General features: G+C 37.8%; 1 protein-coding gene across 2 annotated transcripts in view; it reads right to left on the reverse strand.

The window, feature by feature from the left end:
- CUNH12orf56 (chromosome unknown C12orf56 homolog) overlaps positions 1–13,991 on the reverse strand; it is an 81,671-nt gene extending 67,680 nt beyond the window's left edge. The window contains exon 1 of one of the 2 annotated variants that reach the window (XM_046430731.2): positions 13,512–13,991. In XM_046430731.2, the coding sequence (XP_046286687.2) occupies positions 13,512–13,967 (456 nt within the window). In that variant the 5' untranslated portion in view covers positions 13,968–13,991. The remainder of the gene's footprint in view (positions 1–13,511) is intronic. The other variant, XM_046430733.2, reaches the window with a different exon arrangement.
- Between the last annotated feature and the right edge of the window lie 6,927 nt (positions 13,992–20,918).

Consider the following 20,918-nt stretch of genomic DNA (forward strand, 5'->3'; position numbering starts at 1 on the left):
ACAACACATAAATGATCTTAAAAAATCCTCACTACAAGCCTATAAGGTGGTTATTAACACCATTTTGCAAATGAGGAAACTGACGTTTAAAGGGAGTCAAGTTCACAAAACTAGTAAATGGAAGAACTAGGATGGCAAGACAAAGCTGTATGACTACAAAGCCAGTTTTATGAAAGCAACCAAGATTCTAAGGTGGGAATTATATCCGTGAGAGAAAAGAGAGCATCTGCAGAGCCTTACTTATGGGAATGAGATATATCTACATAAATATGTAATTTTCTATGTATTTCATTAAGAATATTGCTTAAAGATATTCCAAAGAATTCATACTTTGTAAAGGTAGTTGCTAGTAAAACTACAAGAAATAATAAAAGGGGTCCTTCAGGTTAAATTAAAAGGACCCACTACTAGGGAGGCTAAGACAGGAGAATTTTAAGTTCATGGCCTCTGCAACTTAGTGAGACCCTGTTTTTAAAAAAAATAATAATAATAATAGCTGGGGATGTAGTGCAGTTGTAGTGCTCCTGGGTTCCATGCCCAGTACTGCAAAATAAATAAATAAATAAATAAATATTTAAAATATGTTAATTGGAGGGCTGGGGTTGTGGCTCAGTGGTAGAGCACTTACCTAGCTTGTGCAAAGCCCTGGGTTCTATCCTCAGCACCACATAACAATAAATAAAGACATGAAAACAATTTTTATTCATTTTTATTCATTTTTGCATCTTTAGTTCCTGATAATTCATAACTTTAGTGGAATGCACCATACAAAATTTAATATCCACTCAGTAGAGGCATACCAAATAGAAAAAGTCTATATAGATCAACAGGCTGCAGTTTGGAGGTCAGTACACTTAATAAGATATTAAGTAGTACAAGGCAGATCTAGCAAGAGATAAATTGTTTACATCTTTCAACTTCCATGGTCCTTTCCAGATTTAATATCCTCTACCCACAGTAAACTTTAACTCTCCAGTTTCCAATAAAAGAAGGAAAGTAATTAATTAATTATAATTCAATTTGTTACCAGTTCCAAGAATATAAGAGAGGACCAATGTCAAACCCAAAGGATTGACTATATTGATAAAATGGCAAATACATGGAAACATTTTGAGTAGATTTCCCTCAAATTAAACCACATTAGTTGTTATGGTTTTGATATTAGATATCTCCCAAAAGTTCATGTGTTAATGCAAGAATGTTTGGAAGTGACATGATTAGATTATGAGAACTGTAACCTAATCAGTGGATTGATCCATTTGATAGATTAATAATTCAAATGGATAACTAGATAATACTTATAGGTAGGTGAGGGAATGGCTTGCAGAAGTAAGTTCCCAGAGGCATGCCCTGGAGGATTATATTTTATTCCTGGCTCCTACTGTTCTTTCTGCTTCCTGGCTACCATAAACTAAGCAACCTCCTCTGCCATACCCTTCCACCATGATGTTCTACTTCACCTTGGACCCAGAGCAATGAATCTGTCCAACCATGAACTACACTTCTGAAACCATGAGCCCAAAATAAACTTTTCCTCCTCTAAATTGTCCTTATCAGGTATTTTGGTCACAGTGACAAAAAGCTGACTAACACATTAGCAATTACTTATGTCACATTGTACATAAGTTTAGTCTTAAGTAGAAGCTATTTTTATATTTGGAACTTGGCAAATCCTCCAATTATCACAATTTACAAACTGATTATAGTCTCCACCAGAGTTTTTTTCCCCCCATTATATTCCACCTGTATTGATTCCTAAGGAAGCGTGAGCAGATAAGCTGTTTATAGAATCCATGAATATTTCTGACATGAAATGACCCAACCACATATTCTAAAAGTAATTCCAGTTTTAAGAATTGGGAAGTACCCTATCAAAATAGTAAAGGCTCACTAGACTATTTCAATGTTAGATTTGAAAAATCATTACCTCAGGGCTAAGAGTGACATCTGAGAAAGACTAAGAGAAAAAATATTTCAAGCCTTGGTCCTGTAAAAGGGATGCAGCATCTCACCTCGGTCTTTTCAGCCAAGCTTATCCTTGAGCTTTATCAGTAATAGTAATGACACCGTCCTTGGCTTTGAAGGACAAAGAGAGCTACGGTGTGGGGAAGTGAAAAAGGTGTTTTGTTCATAACTTCTTCGCTTCCTTCCTTGGCAACCTATGCCCAGAAACCACATTATTTGCACACTGAGATAACTATGTTGTCCCTATTGCAAAACCTAAAACCTTCTACAGATATACCGTAAATTTGCAGAGGGTCGGTTGTTGCTATGTGCATAGTTCTGATTAAAGAATGTTGACTCTGAGGTCACACTGACCTGGATTTACATTCCAGTTCATGTTTTCCAATGTGATCTCATGCAAGTATTCACTCTTTCTCTGCTGCAGGTTCCTCATCTGTAAAAGACAGATAACACTGCCTTCCTTATAAAGTTAATAGGACTAAAAGAGGTATTCCATTTAAAAGATTTTGCATAAGGCTGAAACATAGTTTATGCCCAATCAATATCTGTTATTACTAATGATCATTGATTGTTCATAAGAACTTCAGTGGGCTAAGAATATAGCTCATGGTAGAGCACTTGCCTGGCATGTGTGAGGCCCTGGGTTCAAATCCCAGCACTATCAAAAAAAAAAAAAAAAACCTCACTAGTGAAATACTGAACCCTATTCATGGTCTCCTTAGGACAGTATTTGTCTCTGATGATGACAGCAAGGGGCATTTTGGGACAGAAAAGAGTATCTTTTGTTATGTTTGGGTTGTTGTCATATACAATATACATGTATATAAATATGTGTAATTTTTATCGAAAATAGTCTTAACTTCTTTTACTAAGAACACTATGTATCCATATCATTTTTTTACCATATTTATATTTGTGACTAGTGTTTTTTTTTTATTTAAAATACACTTTCTAAATATAAGGGGACATCTCTTATCTCTTGATTTCTAACATTTTGTGGACAAATCCATATTTACCTTATCCTTTCAACTTGATTTCATAGCCTTGCCTCAGATCTTCATATAACTTTTCATTTCAGAGGGGAAATACCCCTAAACTTGAAGCAATTGATTAATTCATCCTAGGTATTTTTGAGCTTCTGCTAAAAAACACCAAATTGAAATGTATAAGATAAAAGATGGGTCTCTGTTTTCAAAAAGCTTAGAGTCTCATGGGGATTCATTTAATCAAAAAGAATTTTTTATCGCCAACTATGTCCCAAAGCATCTATAACCTAGAGATTGAGAGCACTGGCTCTGGAATCAGATTATCTAGTTCACTTCTGGTTCTGCCACTTAGTGAATGTCCTTAAGCAAAGTACTTAAACTCGCTGTCAAACCAAGGCAACGATACTAACTGGGGTTGATAAGAGAGAGTTCCAAGTTAAGCACTTCAAACAGCACCTAAGTGGCATATAGAAGAACTCAATTGTCAGCAATTTGAGGTTGGCACTAGGTTTGTTCACAAATTTCTGTTCTTCTTCCTTCCAGACACATGGAATATACAAATGGAGGGATCCTAATTTCCTGGCCCCTTTTAAATTAGGCATGGCTATGTGCCTGTCTCTAGCTAATGAAATGTGAGAAATGTCATGTGTCACTGATAGGTAAAAGCTTAAAAACCAGTACATAACTTGCCAAGTTAGTGTTCCCCTGCCATAGTACTCAAGCAAGCACGTGCTGAGATGGAGCCTCTGATATTAAGATGAGTGACTAAGTGTCTCTTAACTAAAATAAACAGAGCCCTTTGCTAATCCACCATGGACAAGTGGCTTGAACAGTCTCATAGACTTTGTTATGTTAAAGCACTGAGACTGTGGAGCTGTCTGTCAATGCAGCTTAACCTGGGCTATCTTAACCAGTGTATTATCATTACAGTCACAGAGATATAACAGTGAATCAAACTGACGATACTGTTGCTATCATGGAGGCTCTTAAGACGTGCACATAATATTCAAGGCAGGTATTCCTGTGGAAGTGATGCTGAATTGAGGTTGAAACATGACTGTCAGGAAGGAGTCAACCCTCTGGAGGATCTGGAGGGACAGTGTTATAAATAGAATGATAAGTACAAAGGCCTGGAGCATAAAGGAAAAGCATAAAGAGCTTGGCAAAATGTTAGGAAATGAATCAAAGAGATAGAAATGTTCAATCATGGAGGCTCTTGTGGGCAACAAGAATTTAGAAGCCCATGGACATTTTCAATCAGAAAAGTGATAATTTATGATTTATGATGCAAAGATCAGTGCAACTTCTGTATGGAGAGGAATCAGTTTGGAGGCAATTTCAATAATCTAGATATGGAAATGAATAGCTGGCACCAGAAAATGGGGTAAAAATGGTTATAGATGGACAAATTTTGGAAGACAGGTCAGGAGAATATACTAATGAGTTGGATGTGAGGAATTAAAAAGATCAAAGATAATGAAAGATGATAACATTCCATGAAATAAAGAAAAGTAAGGAATAGATTTGGGGATAGAAATCAGAAATTCAGTGTTTTAACATATTGAACTTGATACATCTAATGGGCAGAATTTTCAGAAAGAACAAACAAGATAATGTATTTTATAACAACTAATACATAATCAGTGCTAAAACAATAGTTACTGTCTTTGCACATTTGCTAAATTTGCCAAAGCCAAGTGCCCTAATTTGCAGAGAGAATAATAATATCCATCTTGCAGGTTCATTGTGAGCCTTAATTCACTTAATATATGTGAATCAAGGCTATTAATAATAACCAACATGAATTATGTAGCTCTTACCATGTACCAAGCACTATTCTGACTATTACATTAATTTAATCCTCCCAACCCTATGAAGGAAGGTATTATCTTCATTTTACAGATGAAATTGAGCAAGAAGGTTAAGTAATTTGACCGAGTCTGCCTAGGTACAAAGCAAAGATAAAAATAAAAGCTGAATAAAAATGTATATTGCAGATAATACATTCAGAAATGTAAGTGATGAATTATGATGAATATTTAACAAATATGCATTGACATTCTCATTTGTGTCAGGCAATGTTCTTGGAACTGAAGATGCTTAAGAAAGAACAGAACAGACCAAATGGCCTGTACCTGTGGGATCGGTCAAGAAAAACTGTTTGGAGAAAGAATGACATCAGCTTAGCCCAGCAAATGTACAGGAATTGAATAAGGAAAGGAGTAGAGCAAAGGTCAGGCACTCCTGTGGCAAATCCTATGACCCATTCCATTCAAGCTAAGGATGTTTTTCACATTTTTAAAGGAAGCGGGAGGGGGAGAAGAGGAAAATATGGAGGAGGAGGAAAGGAAGAAAAATGAGAAGGAGGAGGAGATGAGCTAGAGATCACACAGAGCCCAAAGTATTTTTCTATGACCCTTTATAGGAAGAATTTTGCTGAACCCTAGAATAAAGGTCTTTCCAGGAAAATAATATATGTAAAAGTTGCTGAAATAGAAATGAAAAAAATGCAAGAGAAAGAAGTTCAGTTTCAGGGAAGGGTGAGGTCTGGAGAAGATTCAGCCACCCAGACTAGGGTGCCCCAATATACGAAATCTAACATGAGACTTCAAGACTGAGAAGTTTGGTGCCAGACACAGTGGTCCATGCCTGTAATCCCAGAGACTTGGGAGGCTCAGGCAGGAAGATCACAAGTTCAAGGCCAAACTCTACAACTTATCAAGACCCTGTCTCAAAATAAAAATTTTTAGAAAGGAGCTTGGGATGTAGTCCAGTGGTAGAGCACCCTGAGTTCGATCTCCATTACAGTCAAAAAATAATATTATAAAAAAGAATTGGAAGTTTGGGGAGAGAATATAATATAAGAACTGAAACCACCTTCCTTTTAAAAGAGGTAATGGGGCTGGAGATGTGGCTCAGTAGTAGAGCACTTGCCTAGCATGCATAAGGCACTGGATTTAATTCTCAGCACCACATATAAATAAATGAATAAAATAAAGGTCCACCAACATCTAAAAACTATTTTTTTTAAAAAAAAAGAGGTAACAATTTTAAAAATGTGTATTTTTCAGGTTCATTATTCTGTCCCTCCATCAGATGCTGGCACACGCCACCTATATGTCTGGAAATGTGTTACACTATGAGAAAACACAGCTGTATAAGGCTGGAGGGATTCTGACACTCCAGTGGAACATCATAATACTTCAGGTTCTAAAAGAGAAGCAGGAACAAGCTTCTGATGCAGCATAAAACCCATTTTTTTTAGCTGAGATGGGAAGAATTAACATATGTAAAGAGTTTATAGGAGTGTCTGATACATCGGAGATGCTCAAAAATTATTAGTTGTAATTATTTAACTTATTTTTTAAAAGCTGCTCATGAACACATACTAATAAGATGAGCCATGTTCTTTTATTTATTACACAATTTTTAAGTGTCTCCTATGTGCTGAGTCCTGTATTACATAAAGATAATCATTTCAAATCCTCAACAGTTTACACTGATGGGAGGTAGACAAGCCAACACATTTACAGGAGAGAATAAGTATTATAAGCGCCAGGAGCATGACATGGCACATGATGCCATGGGAGAAGTAAATGGGACCATGGCCTGGTTTGGAGGGTGAGTGTTTCTGGGAGCACCAGGGTATTGAAATTATAGGAGTTAAGAGAAGAGGGGAGGTTGCAGTAGCAAGAACAGCCTTTGCAAAGGCCAAGGGAAACAGGGCCTGGCACAGCCAGAGAACAGAGTGTACTCCCTTTCTTTCTGTTTTTTTTTTTTTCTTTTTCTTCTTCTTTAGTCTTTCTTAGAACTCCTCTCCAGCTCAGCCACAGTTCCAACCCCTGAGTGTTCTTCCCCACCTCTCCACCTCACCCCCGTACTGAGGATTGAACTCAGGGGCACTCAAGCACTGAGCCAAATCCCCAGACTTATTTTGTAGTTTATTTAGAGACAGGGTCTCACTGAGTTGCTTAGTTCATTGCTTTTGCTGAGGCTGGCTTTGAACTCTGGATCCTTCTGCCTCAGCCTCCCAAGCCGCTGGGATTACAGGCATGCGCCACCACGCCTGGTCCCTGAGTGTTCTTTTTGTGACTGAAATGCAAGGGAGAACTGGGCAAAGAGCAAGGCTACACTTTGAGCAAGGACCATCTAAGGTTCTTCATGTTAAGAACTGAAATGTTTTTCAGTTAAGACATTTAGATTTTAATCCTGTGGGTAATGAGTACCTGTTGAAAAGTTAAGGGTGTCATATGAGTTCACGTACTGCATAGGGGAAAAAAATCCATTTCCTCAGCACCTCTACATAGTTCCATTATTTAACTGTAAGAGTCATTTCCAGTTCTGAGGACAGTTTAATTCACTTTAGCATTTGTTCATTTCTCTTTGCCCTCTTCCTTTGGGCTGTCCTCTTATTTGGCCATTGCCTCATTTATTAGCATCTTACAGCCTTGATTAGAGATTTTAGCAAGCCTGAAACAATGAACCTAAATAAGTCTATTCTAGATAAGTCCTGGTGAAAGTAATTAGGTAAAGGTAGAATTGTTTATGAATTTTGTCTTCTGTGGATTTTAATTTTATTCATTCCCATTTCCATTATCACTGATAATTGAGAGTTGGGAACCAGTCACTAGATCTAATTTTTAAGTATTTCTGTCATCAAATATGAATTGCAAATGGAACTTTCTCGAGGGCAAACAGTATATGTATATGACATTTTAAAAATCTAAACATGAAAAATAGCACAGAGAATGTAATGAACACTCCTGCATATCAACCCAGCAAATATTTTGCCATATGTGCTTCAATTTTTTTTAAAGTTAGTTGCTTATGCTCCCTTTTCTAGCTTCAACTTCTCTCCTCAGGTATAACTACTCTCTTCAGTGCTTTTCCTACTGTTACTAATTATGTATGTATCCCTAAGCCATATATCATCTTGGCCTATCTTTATATCAATGGCATAATACTACATGTAGCTTCTAGAAATTTTTTTTCTATTCTGTTATTGAGATATAACTATATTGAATCTAACTCATTCTTTTCATTACTGAATATTATTTATTTGCCAATTTACTATTGATATTTAAATTTTTTCTATTTCAAATATTGCTATTTAATTATTCTTGGACACAGTATTTCAAGATTATGCACACTTTAGGCATATATTAAGAATGCAATTGGTGAGTAAGAAGTCCACAATTTTATTAGATATTGCCAAGTCCTACTGGCAGAGTAGTTCCTAGTTCTCCACGTCTTCATAAACAAAAAGTGACACAACTGATTATTAGTGTGATGATCTTACCCATCTCGAAGTAGAAAGAAATGTGCCTGGAAACAAGCCAGCATGTAAAGGGTGCATTTGTTGCCTGTCCAAGAAGTTTCATGGAGCCTGGGATTTTTAGGAGAGTGTGAAAGGAAACAGAAAGAAACAGAGGCAGGGCAGCTGGAGTTGATAGATTTCTCATTTCCTGTAGGTGATGAGATGGCTCTGAAGGAGAATGAATCCATCTGAAACTCATAGACTGTTCTGGGTATTTGTTCTCATATTTTAAAGATGCATCTAATCACAGAAGGGCTTAAAGAATAGTATTTTGATGCACACAAGAAAAAAAAACTCTATAGATAATTCTTTCAAATTTAACTTAGTAAATGTTGACATTTCATAAAAGCTTTACCAAAGCAATCTTGGAAACTTTCTTTAAGGAGATTAACAACATCAAATACCTGCTGAGATCTCCAAATCTACTTCAAGCTTAGATTTGCTAAAAGGGAAATCTCACTCCCTCCAATTTTTTTTTAAGAGAGAGAGAGAATTTATTATTATTATTACTTATTTTTTTTTAGTTTTCGGCAGATACATCTATGTTTGTATGTGGTGCTGAGGATCGAACCCGGGCTGCACCCATGCCAGGCGAGTGCACTACTGCTTGAGCCACATCCCCAGCCCTAAACTTTTTTTGTGATGATGGGAATTGAACTCGGGGCCTTGTGCATGCAAGGCAAGCACTTTACCAACTGAGCTAAATCCCCAGCCCCCTCTCCAAATGTTTAACCTCTCCAAACCATGTGTAGACTTCTGGTGTAACTTTTTGTGATTGTTACTTCAACCTCCACTACCTTAGAGAATCTTCTCCCTTAGAGAAGAAAGTGGAATTTCATCTCCATATTTGCAGATTTTTTCCCTAAAGTATAACCCTGACATAGAACAAGCACTAAATAGAGTTATCTGGCCCAACATCAAACAAGAAGGGCTGGAATCCAGAAGCATAAAGATAGGTTTGTTTAGGAATTACTAAAGTCCAGCAACCATGTGACAATAAGAACAAAGGCAGAATGTGAACTTGAGACAACTGAAAGTTAAATAACAAGACAAACTTGTAGAGTAAAATAAGAAAACATACAGAATGGAAAAGAATGATTAAAGAATTGGTATTAGAAAGAGGACGTTTAAAAGTGGCCTTGGAAAGAGGATGGAACCCTGGTTTAAAGAGAGACACACAGAGACACAGAGAGAAAGGGGGTGGGGGAAAATAAAGTTGCCTGGCAATGACTAAGGTAACTTGAGTTAGTATGGATAGGATGACTATGGGTGATATGACACAGAAATCAGGAAAATTCTACACACTGTGGTATTAGGATTCAGCATTCACAGACTGGTCAATTACACCTGTGGTTATTAATTAGTACTAAGTTAAGCAATTCTATGACACCATCTTTCATACACCCTATGAAGTTTAATACATGTACTGAACTACAACAATCCTTGAATGATTTTATAAAAACTCATAGAGATTATTAAGGCACTTGACCTTGACAGGATTATATTCATTAAACACTGAAAAAAATAATGTTTAAAAGATTACCCATTTTAGGGGTTGGAGCTGTGGTTCAGTGGTAGAGTGCTTGCCTTGCTTGTGTGAGGCACTGAGTTCGAATCTCAGTACTGCATATAAATAAATGATTACAATGAAGGTTCATCAACAACTAAAAAAGGATTACCCATTTTAAGCACCACAATAGGAAATGCTTCCATGTTAGTTTCCTATCTATGGCTATTGTAACCACAACTTTAATGGTTCTTTCTTAGTTCTGGAGCTCAGAAATCCAAAATTGGGTCTTAGGTCCAGGTGAAGCTGAGTGATAGTCAACTTGCCTAGCCTTTTGCCAGCACCGTAAAACAAAACAAAACAAAAAAATGGGTTTCAGAAGTAGGCCCCAATCTCCATCATATCAGATGAGGCCCCAACTTCCTTAATAAGACTCCTATAGCACAAGAATTAAAATCAAAAATTAATAAATGGGATGGATTCAAACTAAAAAGCTTCTTCTCAGCAAAAGAAACAATCAGTGAGGAGAATACATAGCCTACAGCTTGGGAGCAAATTTTTACCCCTCACACATCAGGTAGATCATTAATCTCTAGAGTATATAAAGAACTCAAAAATCTAAACTCCAAAAAAACAAATAACCCAATCAATATATGGGCCAAGGAACTGAACAGACAGTCTCAGAAGATGATATACAATCAATCAACAAATATATTTTAAAAATGCTCTAGCAATTAGAGAAATGCAAATCAAAACTACTCTTAAGACTTCATCTCACTCCAGTCAGAATGGCAGCTATTAAGAATACAAACAACAATAACTGTTGGCGAGGATGTGGAGAAAAAGGCACACTCATACGTTGCTGGTGGGTCTGCCATTATGGAAAGCAGTATGGAGACTCCTTGGAAAACTGGGAATGGGACCACCTTTTGACCCAGCTATCCCACTCTTTGGTCTATACCTAAAGGACTTAAAATCAGCATACTACAGGGACACAGCCACATCAATGTTTATTGCAGCACAATTCACAATAGCTAAGCTGTGGAACCAACCTAGATGCCCTTTAGTAGATGAATAGATAAAGAAAATGTGATATTGATACACAATGGAATATTACTCAGCAATGAAAGAGAATAAAATCATGGCATTTGCAGGTAAATGAATGAAGTTGGAGAACATAATGCTAAGTGAAGTAAGCCAATCCCAAAAAAACAAATGCCGAATGTTTTCTCTGATATAACATAATGAGGCTGATTCACAGTGGGGTTGGAAAGCGGAGCATGGGAAGATTAGACAAACTGTAGATAGGGCAAAGATGAAGGAGGGGGAGGGAAGGGGAAAGGAGGTAAAAAAAGATGGTGGGATGAGGTGGACATCACTACCCTAAGTACATGTATGAAAAAGACACAAATGATGTGACTATACTTAGTATATAAGCAGAGAGATGAAAAAATTGTGCTCTACATATGCAATATGAATTGTAATACATTCTGCTGTCATATATGACAAGTTAGAATAAAAAACTTAAAAATACATGTATAAGGCCTAAAAAAATTTAAAAAATGGGTTTCAGTAAGCTTAAAATAAAGGTGTTGGTGGTACAGTATATCTTTTGGAGGCTCTATGGGAAAGCCTATTTCATTGCCTTTTTCAACTTCTAGAAGCTACCATGTTCCTTGGCACGGAGCCTCTTTCTTCCTTCAGTCTAGTCTTTTTCTGGGCCCATCACTTTGACATTGGCTCTTTTGCCTCTCTCTTCCACTTTTACATTGGGCCCACCTCAATAATCAAATAAATCTCCCATTTTAAAGTCAATGGATTAGCAACATTAATTCCCCTTTGCCATGTAATATAACATGTTCACAGGTTCCAGGGATTTAGAATGTGGTTATGTTTTTGGAGTAATTATTATGCTTACCACAACTTCCAAAGTTAAACTATATTGTGCAAGATGGACATCCAATGTAACACTAACGTTAAAATCAGATTTCTTCAGCACATCTAGAGACATTATGTATTCTACATCCATAAAAACTGAACCTTGTACATTAAAGCATGACTAAATATGATATGACTTTGTAGAGGAATCTAGGCTCTAGGCCTAAGGAGGTTTAGAGTACTTTCCAGTTTCTGACAATTTAAAAAGAAAATTAACAACTCTTGAAATGCATATGTTGTCTCTCTTGGGGGAGAATAACAATATCCTAAAATTAGTGGGGGGTTTTTGTTTGTTTTTTTTTATCAAAATGATAAATGCTTATAGTGAAGACACTAGAAACAGCCAGGCTTTTAAAAGTTTCTAAAACATTTTGAAGGGCTGGAAATGTAGCTCAGTGGTAGGATACTTGCCTAGTGCAATGACTTGGGTTTGATCCCCAGCACTGCAAAAATAAATAAATAAAAGGCAGTAATTTCAGTTACTCAAGAAGCTGAGAAGGATTGCAAAATTCAAGGCAAGACCAGTCTAGGAATCTTAGTAAAACCCTGTCTCAGAATAAAAAATAAAAAAGAGATGTAGCTCAGCAATAGAAGACCCCTGAGTTCAGTTCTCAGTTAAAAAAAAAAAAAGGTAAAGGAAATTAAATTTCTTAAAAAATAGTTCAAGATAATGGAAATAATGGTAGTAAGTAAAAAGGCAAAGTTTACTTCCAACTTTAACTCAAAAAAAAAAAGTAAATAAATTTGCACAATAATATTAGCCCACAGGGGTAGTTTGAGTAGGAAAAAAAAAAAACCTCTCTTCATTTAATTTTATTATTTTCTTACAGACATGTTCAAAACAATCTATGATTCTCTAAGCAAAACAGCTCCATCAAGAGTATTGCCAACCTTTCCCTTGGGGGACACAGAGACTCAGGCAAGAAAAAGTAAAAGGAGGCTAGACATCTGTCCCCAGTGGAAAAAAGGAAGAACACACCTGGAGAGCAGCTAAGACAAAGAGACTCGGAAGGAAAAGAACAGTAATCAAAAGACCATACTACCAACTGTTGCTGGTTTAATAAAATACATCCAACTGTTGCTGGTTTATAAAATACAACTGTTCCTGAAGGAAAGAAATACAGTAACAATATACTAAAAACTGGAACAAGGAGGGGTTGTGTCACATTGTATATCCTTCATGGCTTAGCTCTGATGACACTCCTTCCAGGAACTTTTCCCAGCATGCTCTGAACTCAATTTGGATCAAGAGACAAGCCTGAGATTGCCAAGCATCCTGTGCACATTTTATTTATGCATCATTCATTCATTCACCTACTTATTCGAGTGCACCTAGCATGCTTGAAGAGTTAGGGCAATAAAAGTAAGCAAGGTATAATAGCCCTTAACACGAGGCATTATTTGCTTTGGTGTTGTCTTTCGATCCCTCCCACAACCGCTTCTAGGAAGAGTGCAATTTGGTTTTTGCATCCTCCAGGTCTAGCACAGTTCCTGCATGGACTAAGTGTTTTAACGTACCAAAAAAAAAAAAAAAATTAAAGCTTGATTTTGATCGATGCTGTTTTCAAACCTGTAGCCCAACGGAAGGGGATAGGGCGGGGGAACAGCTCAAGAATGCGAAAGACGTCTCTATTCAGGAATTATCCAGCAAAATTCACAGCTTTCCTGAAACCAGAGAGTGCGGAGTCTCGGGCGGGATGGGAAAGGTCTTCCTCCTCCTTCCCGCGTGCAGGATGCTGGAACCCATAAAGGGGTCTCCCTGCGCTTCCGAGCCCGCCTACTAGCCCGCGCTCCTCACCAAGTCAATGGCCACGACGTCCCGCAGTGCCACCACCCGCCGGATGGACTTAGGCGGGTTCTCGGTCAAGTAGATGAGCCGGTCGCTGAGCACCACATACTTGAAGGTGTGCCTCTCCGAGTCTGACACCACGATGCACGGCTCGTAGGCGCGGATGGCGTCGTAGACCTTGGGTGCCAGATGCCGCCTCAGGAATGCATCCAGGCGGCTGTTTGTGCGTGCGGGGAAGCCGGACTGAGCCCGGCTGGCCATGTGGTGCCCGCCGCCGGGCTGAGCGCGGGGACCGCGGACGCCTCCGCCAGACCACACCTCCCACGGTGGAACCCGCGCGCGCCACAAAGCCGCCTGCCCGGCTTCGGCCACCGCCCCGGGCTCAGGGAACCGGGCCCCAGATTCTGGGATCCACTCCCGGGTAGGGTTCTCGGGATCCCGCCCCCGCGTGGTTCCGCCCCTCATCTTTGTCCCAACCTTAGACAGCGATGGGCGGAGCCAGGCGCTGGTCCTTCTGGCGGTACGGACCCGCACCTCTAGTTAATCACGGGAAACACTCAGTGACAAGGGAACAGTTTAGGGGCGCTCCTGTCCCTCCCCTCCCCTCCCGTCAGCCCCCATCCCGCCTGCACTAGCTATTGCTAGTGGTTTCATGTTAGAAACTTGAAAGAGATGAAAGTTGCCGATTTATTTTTTTAGAACCCTATTAAGACACGAATTTAGCATTTGATTATAACATTACCCGGTATAACTCTAGTTTTGTCTTGGGTGTAAACACAGGTCTTATTTATCCATCTAGTTAAAAACTCTCTTCGAGAAGGGATTCTTATAAATGGTTTGGGCACACCCAAGCGTACCTAAAGGATGTTGTGTTCTGGCTGCTCAGGACAATCTATGTAAGATAAATGCCTGGGTGAATCCAGTTGAACTTGACAGGTTGATTACATAGCCCTGAAGGTATAGAGTGATAAAAGTACTGTTTGATTTTTTATAGGCCAGGAATAACATAAAATTAGGTTAGCAAGACGAAAGGGACACAACAGAAACTTCCTACATAAGCTCTTCCATTTGTATTTCAAAATTTTAAAGGATTTATCTTCTTTTTCCTATTCACACAAAGGCCTGACAATGAACCATTATCATTGCTCCAGCTGCTTGGAACCCCAAATCAAATCAAATATTCTTTACAATAATTGATATTCCCCTTTTCTTCATATTTTTCTATTTTACTGTATGTTGTAAGCAATTTCAAATCCTTTGTGGAAAGAAGGTATATAAACGTATTGCAATGTTTATACAGATATTGTATACTACACCCCTACAAAAAGCAAAGAGGAATGCTTGGATCTGGCTACACTCAAGATCATTCCGCAGAATTGAGTAACAGCAAAGAAATAGGAATATTGTACCTTGGAAAGACTGTATTTGGTAAGAATAGGAGAGAAGTGCCACCTGCTGGCAAAATCTTAAATGGTCTCCATATTTGGAGTTTTCCCAGGATCTGATAATTTGTCTGACCCTCCCATTGATGCCAAGGGACCATATACCATTCCTTTCAGGAAGCTGCATGGCTATTCCCTCTAAAGTAAAGACTGTTCATTACCTAAACCCTTCTAGTTTGTTGCTTTAAACCAATAGAAACGCAAAGTCCCTTTGCCTTTCCCACTCAACAGAGAAATTTAGAGACAAATAACTCCAATAGAGGTTGGAAAGTGAGACCCAAGTAGGAGAAAAGTTCTCACTCCAGTCACTATTCTCTCAGGCTTCTTGCATCCTATCCACTTCCCAGGACTAAGAGAAAGCGAGGGATTGAACTAGGACCAGAAGAGGCAGCATACCTGATCTATTTGCTGCCCTTATGAAGAAGCTTGTAGGGACAAAGTTACTAAGCTTAACACACCTTAACATGCAGCATACAAAAAAGGAAATTTGACATGTGGTTGGTGATCAAGGTGGCTTCAGTTAAACTTTTAATTTTGGGGCACACAGAGATGACAATATCATAGTTTCCAATATTCTATGTTCTATACTGTTGCTAAGGTAACAAAGATTACTGTATTTGGAGCCAGTAAAACTGGATTAGAGTACTAACCCTTCATTTGGTACAGATTCAGAGCAATTGAGCACTTAATAGATGTTTCTTGTTTAAACTACCAAAAGAAATGGAGCATTTCTCCCTGGAGCTAATCCCCAAAGTTACTCTCCTTTTCATCAGAATAGGAAGATCTTGGATCCAGAGATAGTCAATTCAGTTGATCTGAAAGGACAGATGAGCATAGAACTGTAGAGTTGGATGAGCTGGGTTCAAATCCCAATTATAGTTACATATAATGAATCTGTTGAATTTTTAAAGGTGTCTGATTTGGGAACCTCTTAGTGCTTTCACTTAGTATTAATGAATACTCTCCATTTAAATATCCACAACAATTAGCAATCAAATGATAGAGAGATGTCATTATAGTGAAGTATGAAGGAACATGCAAATAATTGGATTAAAAAATGTTTTCTTTTACTGAATAATGCTCTAGTGCTCTATTCTGCCTCTCAGGCTTCCTGCTACCATATACATACTTCCTCTAAACAGAAATCTATAACTGGACCAGGACCAGTAAAGACAGTATACCTGACCTGTTTCCCAACTTCTTTCATGAAGCCCATCATGAATGAGGTTTTGTTAACAATGACATTAGGCTTTAAAAAAAAACAAAAACAAAAACACTGAAGTGAAGCACATCAAGAGAATCTGACACACAATCCAGTGGTTATCAGCTCACAATTATGGTATTTAGGGCTCAACTCCAAAATCTCACAAATATTTACTGAGAAACTACTATCCACAAACTGAATCAGAACACCTTGTCTTTAAGAACTGACTAAGCTGGGTGTGGTGGTACATTCCTGTAATCCCAACAGTTTGGGAGGCTGAGGCAAGAGGATTGTAAATTAGATACCCACTTCACCAATTTAGCAAGACTATGTCTCAAAAAATTTAAAAGGGTTGCAGGTATATCTCAGTGGTTAAGCACTCCTGAGTTAAATCCCCTGTACCAAAAAAAGAAAAAAGAATTGGCCTTCTTGAATCAAAGTGTGAAATATGATATATCAAGAACTATGTAATGTTTTGAACAACCAACAATAAAAAATTTAAAAAAAAGATTTGGCCTTCTTTTTTAATTTAATTTTTTTTCAATTTATTTATTTATTTATTATTTTTGCATTACAATTCTTAATGGCCTTCTAACATGTAACACATTCACACCAATTTTATACAAAACAAAGACACTAAAATACATTAATGACATGAAATAAAAAAAACAACAACATCAAAGAAATGGACAAGCATATGCCTGATTAAGGTAATATGGAAAGGCCTTATAAGGGAGGTACATTAATTCAATGCTCGAAGAGTAAATGCAACCCTTTATTTTTCTTTTATTATACTTGGTTTAATTTTTTTCTGATCATGAAAGTAGTACATGGTCACTACTAAGAATTTTTTTTTAATTCAAAAATGAAAATCATCCCACATCCTCAGTACCTGGAGATAGCCATTTCAACTAGAGGATATATTTCCTTCATTGAAGTCTTAGACAAACTTTGATGTCCTAATCCAAAGTTAAAAAAACAAACAAACAAAGTAAGGAATAGAACAGAACAGAAAGTTGTGATAAACATCTATATGATGCAATAGAACATGGCCATTGAACATAAAGGGCACAAAGGTAATCCTAGCAGCTTTGCAATGTTGAGAAATTCATTGGGAAAAAGAGCAAAACAAGAGGAAGGCATACTTTGTGAAGAAGATCACAACTTTGGTTTTAGACATTGTTTTAGTCAGTTTAGACTATTATGACAAATTGCCATAGATGAGGAGACTTAAACAACATTTATTTCTCACAGTTCTGGAGTCTGTAAGGTGTTGGCAGATCCAGTGTCTGGTGAGGTCCTACTTTCTGGTGTGCTGTCTTCTTGTCTCCTCATATGGCCAAAAGAAAGTTAGCTTTTATGAGAACTTAAAAGGGACCAATTCTCATGACCTAATTACCTGCCCAAAGTCTCACCTCCAAATATACTATCACAGTGGGATTAGGGTTTCAATATATGAATCAACATATGATCAAACATTCAATCCATGTTACAGTTGAAGTGCTGGTGAGACTGGTAGATATTTGGGAAGTTGGGAGTATAGAATATTAAAACAAGAAGTATAGAACTGGATCATCATAGCACTGAATGTTGAAACTACAAAACTAGATAATTATTGAGAGAGTAAGTATAGGCAGAAAACCGTATGACTTAAAACATACGCTTGAGGAAAACGTTAAGAAGTCAAAAGTAGAGGTGTGGTGAAGAAGACAAAGATGAGTAGTCAAAAAAGTAAAAAATTAATAAAAGGGTCAAAAGTCAAGAGAGGCGAGAATTTCAAAGAGGAAAGAGTAAACAGAAAAGCTGAAAAAAATTAATTAATGAATAAAAGTAGTCAGTGAGTTGGTTAATTTGCAAAAGTAATTAATAGAATGACTTAGGAGTACAAATCACAAAAATTGAGGGAAAGAAAGAATAAATGTAGGCAAAAAAAAAAAAAAAAAGGATATGCTACAGACAAGAAATTCCTAATCAGGAGTCCACAGTTCTAGCTCCCCATTTACCAGCTGTGTAACTTTGAAGACAGTACTTAAAATAGATTCATCTTGGTGTCCTGATCTGTAAATTTAAATTTTAAAATAATGATAATGGTACCTGCTCCATCCCTATAATGTTAAAGAGGAACACATTTTAAAAGATATATAAAACCATAATGAAATAAACATACAAATGTTATCTATCATAATTCTTTCAAGTACTCTGGCAACTGAAAGAAAAGGATATAGGGAGCATGAACAAATTAAGTTTTGTTGTTATAAGAAAGGGGCCTCCTTGGGATAGAAACCAAGGCGTTGAGCACGCTAAGCAAGTGAGTAAACCTTACTTTTATAAAAGGTAAACCTTACTTTTAAATAAATTGAGGGGGGTCATATTTTTCTTATACCTGGCCCAAATAAAAATTTTGTTGTATGATTAAAAAAATAAGGGGCCTCTGAATACATTCATAGGAAGAAGAATTAACTTTGTACTAGATCTACAATGCCATCAACCTTGATGAATCTTCATTTGAAAGACAGGCTAGGAGCACAGGCCCCTAAGAGTCAGTCAGTAAATTTGAATCACAGCTCTGCTAGTTGACATCTATGCACTTTGGTTCTGTCATCTATAAAATGGGGATGCTAATAATACCTACCTCCACAAAGTTGTGAGAATTACAGTATAAATACTTAGAACTGTCTGCCACATAAATGTTTAAAAACATTGACAATACATAAAGGCATTGCCATATGCAATTTACATGCCTTATGTTAAAGTAATGATAGTGTTATTTGTCAATATTTTGATAACTAGGGCGTGGGGTTGTGGCTCAGCAGTAGAGTGCTCGCCTAGCACATTCGAGGCCCTGGGTTCGATCCTCAGCACCACATATAAGTAAAATAAAGGTATTGTTTTCAATACCTTTGAATTGTTTTACAACTAAAAAATTGTTTTACAACTAAAAAATAAATATTAAAAAAGATTGATAACTAGCATCTTATGTTAGCCTGAGATGAAAAACCATCTCTTCATGGATAGGGCAGCCAGAATATGGAATGATCAAATGTAATCGCCTTTTCAGGTCCACTTCAGTTGGTTTCCACTCAGTTCTTATTTGTTCTGAAATAATACACGTTTATAAACCTGAAAGAGATTTTTTACTATCTTGGGTATTTAAACCACCATAAAGGAAAGGGCCAATGTTACTAAGTATACTATAGATAAGCTATAGATACTAGATAAGCTTTGTGTATTTAACATATGAAGTGCTTGCAAATGAATTTATGAATGAAAAAGGCAAGTAAAGGCAATTATAGTACAATGGACTAAAGTCTTTAGGATGAAGCAGTGGAACATGTGAACAAATTATAGACTGCCAGGATTAGTACTGGGACTCCGTAGTCCCTGGTTGATCATCACAGCTAACATAATTCATGTAGTGACTTGTTCATTGAGTTTTTATCTACAGACTGGCACTAGGCTAGACTCTGGCAATACTCTGAAATACGACCGAAATCCTAGCCTGTCATTTTAAAGACGTCAAAAACCTGATGCAATAGTGATTCAAGATATTTTATATATGAAATTTGAACAGGGATTCACTTGATGCTTCAACTATATCTCTTGTGGCTTTGAAACTTACATGTTTTTTCTATTTCCCAAACTTCTTCTCCCTGGTCTTCTTTTCCCTAACCTCTCCTTCCTGATTTTCTCTTCCTGATCTCTCCTCGCTAATCTCATTTTCTCTGAATTACTTCTATAAAAGTCCCCTGTTCCTGCTGATGGGCAGAGTCACAGCCTTTGGGACAGGAGTCCCTTGTGTTTCTCCTAGCAAAGCAATAAACCATCTTTTTCCTTTTTCTCAAAACCATGTCCTCCTTATTTGATTGGCATGGCGGACAAGCTTTCAGCAACAAAATGTTATGTACACTGAACATGGAGTCACTAAATAAATGTAGCTGTTGCTATACAAATTTTATTCTATTTCTCTTCCCATTTCCCTCCCAAATTTTGTTTGTAGGCTGCACTCTCAGTGCCTACATATAGCCTACATTCAGAACATAATGAATAATCAACAGTGAAACCTAAATATTGAGCACCTGTGTGATGAACACGTCTAAACAATCCTCAACAATCACCCTCTGTGGTTGTTACTATTACTTTACCATTTCACAGATGAGTAAACTGAAGTACAAAGTAACATGCTTGAGGTCAACTGCTATTGAGGGATAAGACTGGGATTCAAAACGAGGGGGCTGGAGCCTACAACTGCCTCTTTGCAGCATTAACAAATTAATATTTCAGAGACCGAATAAATGAAGCAACTCTTAGTACCAACGGAGAAAAATCGATGAATAGGCATTCTTACAAAATAGATATGTATGTTTAAAGTGAACTCATCAGATCTTCACGCTCATGGACTCCAGACACGTGGAATCACAGAAAAGCGATTAATTGACACGTGGTTTGAACCACGTCAGCCCGATCTCAGGAACTCAGTCCTCTAACCTATCAACTACTTAACAAAACTCTTCAGGAAGAGGGAACTTGACCCCGCAGCTAGAAACCAGCACAGACACTCCCTCGGACTGAGAGAACGGGGTAGAGTAGGCGGGGGGCGCCGCACCGGGATGCCCCATCCCAGCATGCACCGTAGACCCGTCGACCCCGCCTCCCGGCGAGCTGCGAGGAGCGCGTATGCGCCCTGCCGCCCGGAAGCGCCGCCTGCACATTGCATGCTGGGAGTTGTAGGCCCTCGGCCCCAGCCCGCAGGCTATCGCCCGCACACTCCAT

This window comes from Marmota monax, unplaced genomic scaffold (genome assembly GCF_021218885.2).
Source record: "Marmota monax isolate L192 unplaced genomic scaffold, Marmota_monax_Labrador192_F-V1.1 WCK01_AAM20220418_F8-fsc00056, whole genome shotgun sequence".
Lineage (NCBI taxonomy): Eukaryota > Metazoa > Chordata > Mammalia > Rodentia > Sciuridae > Marmota > Marmota monax.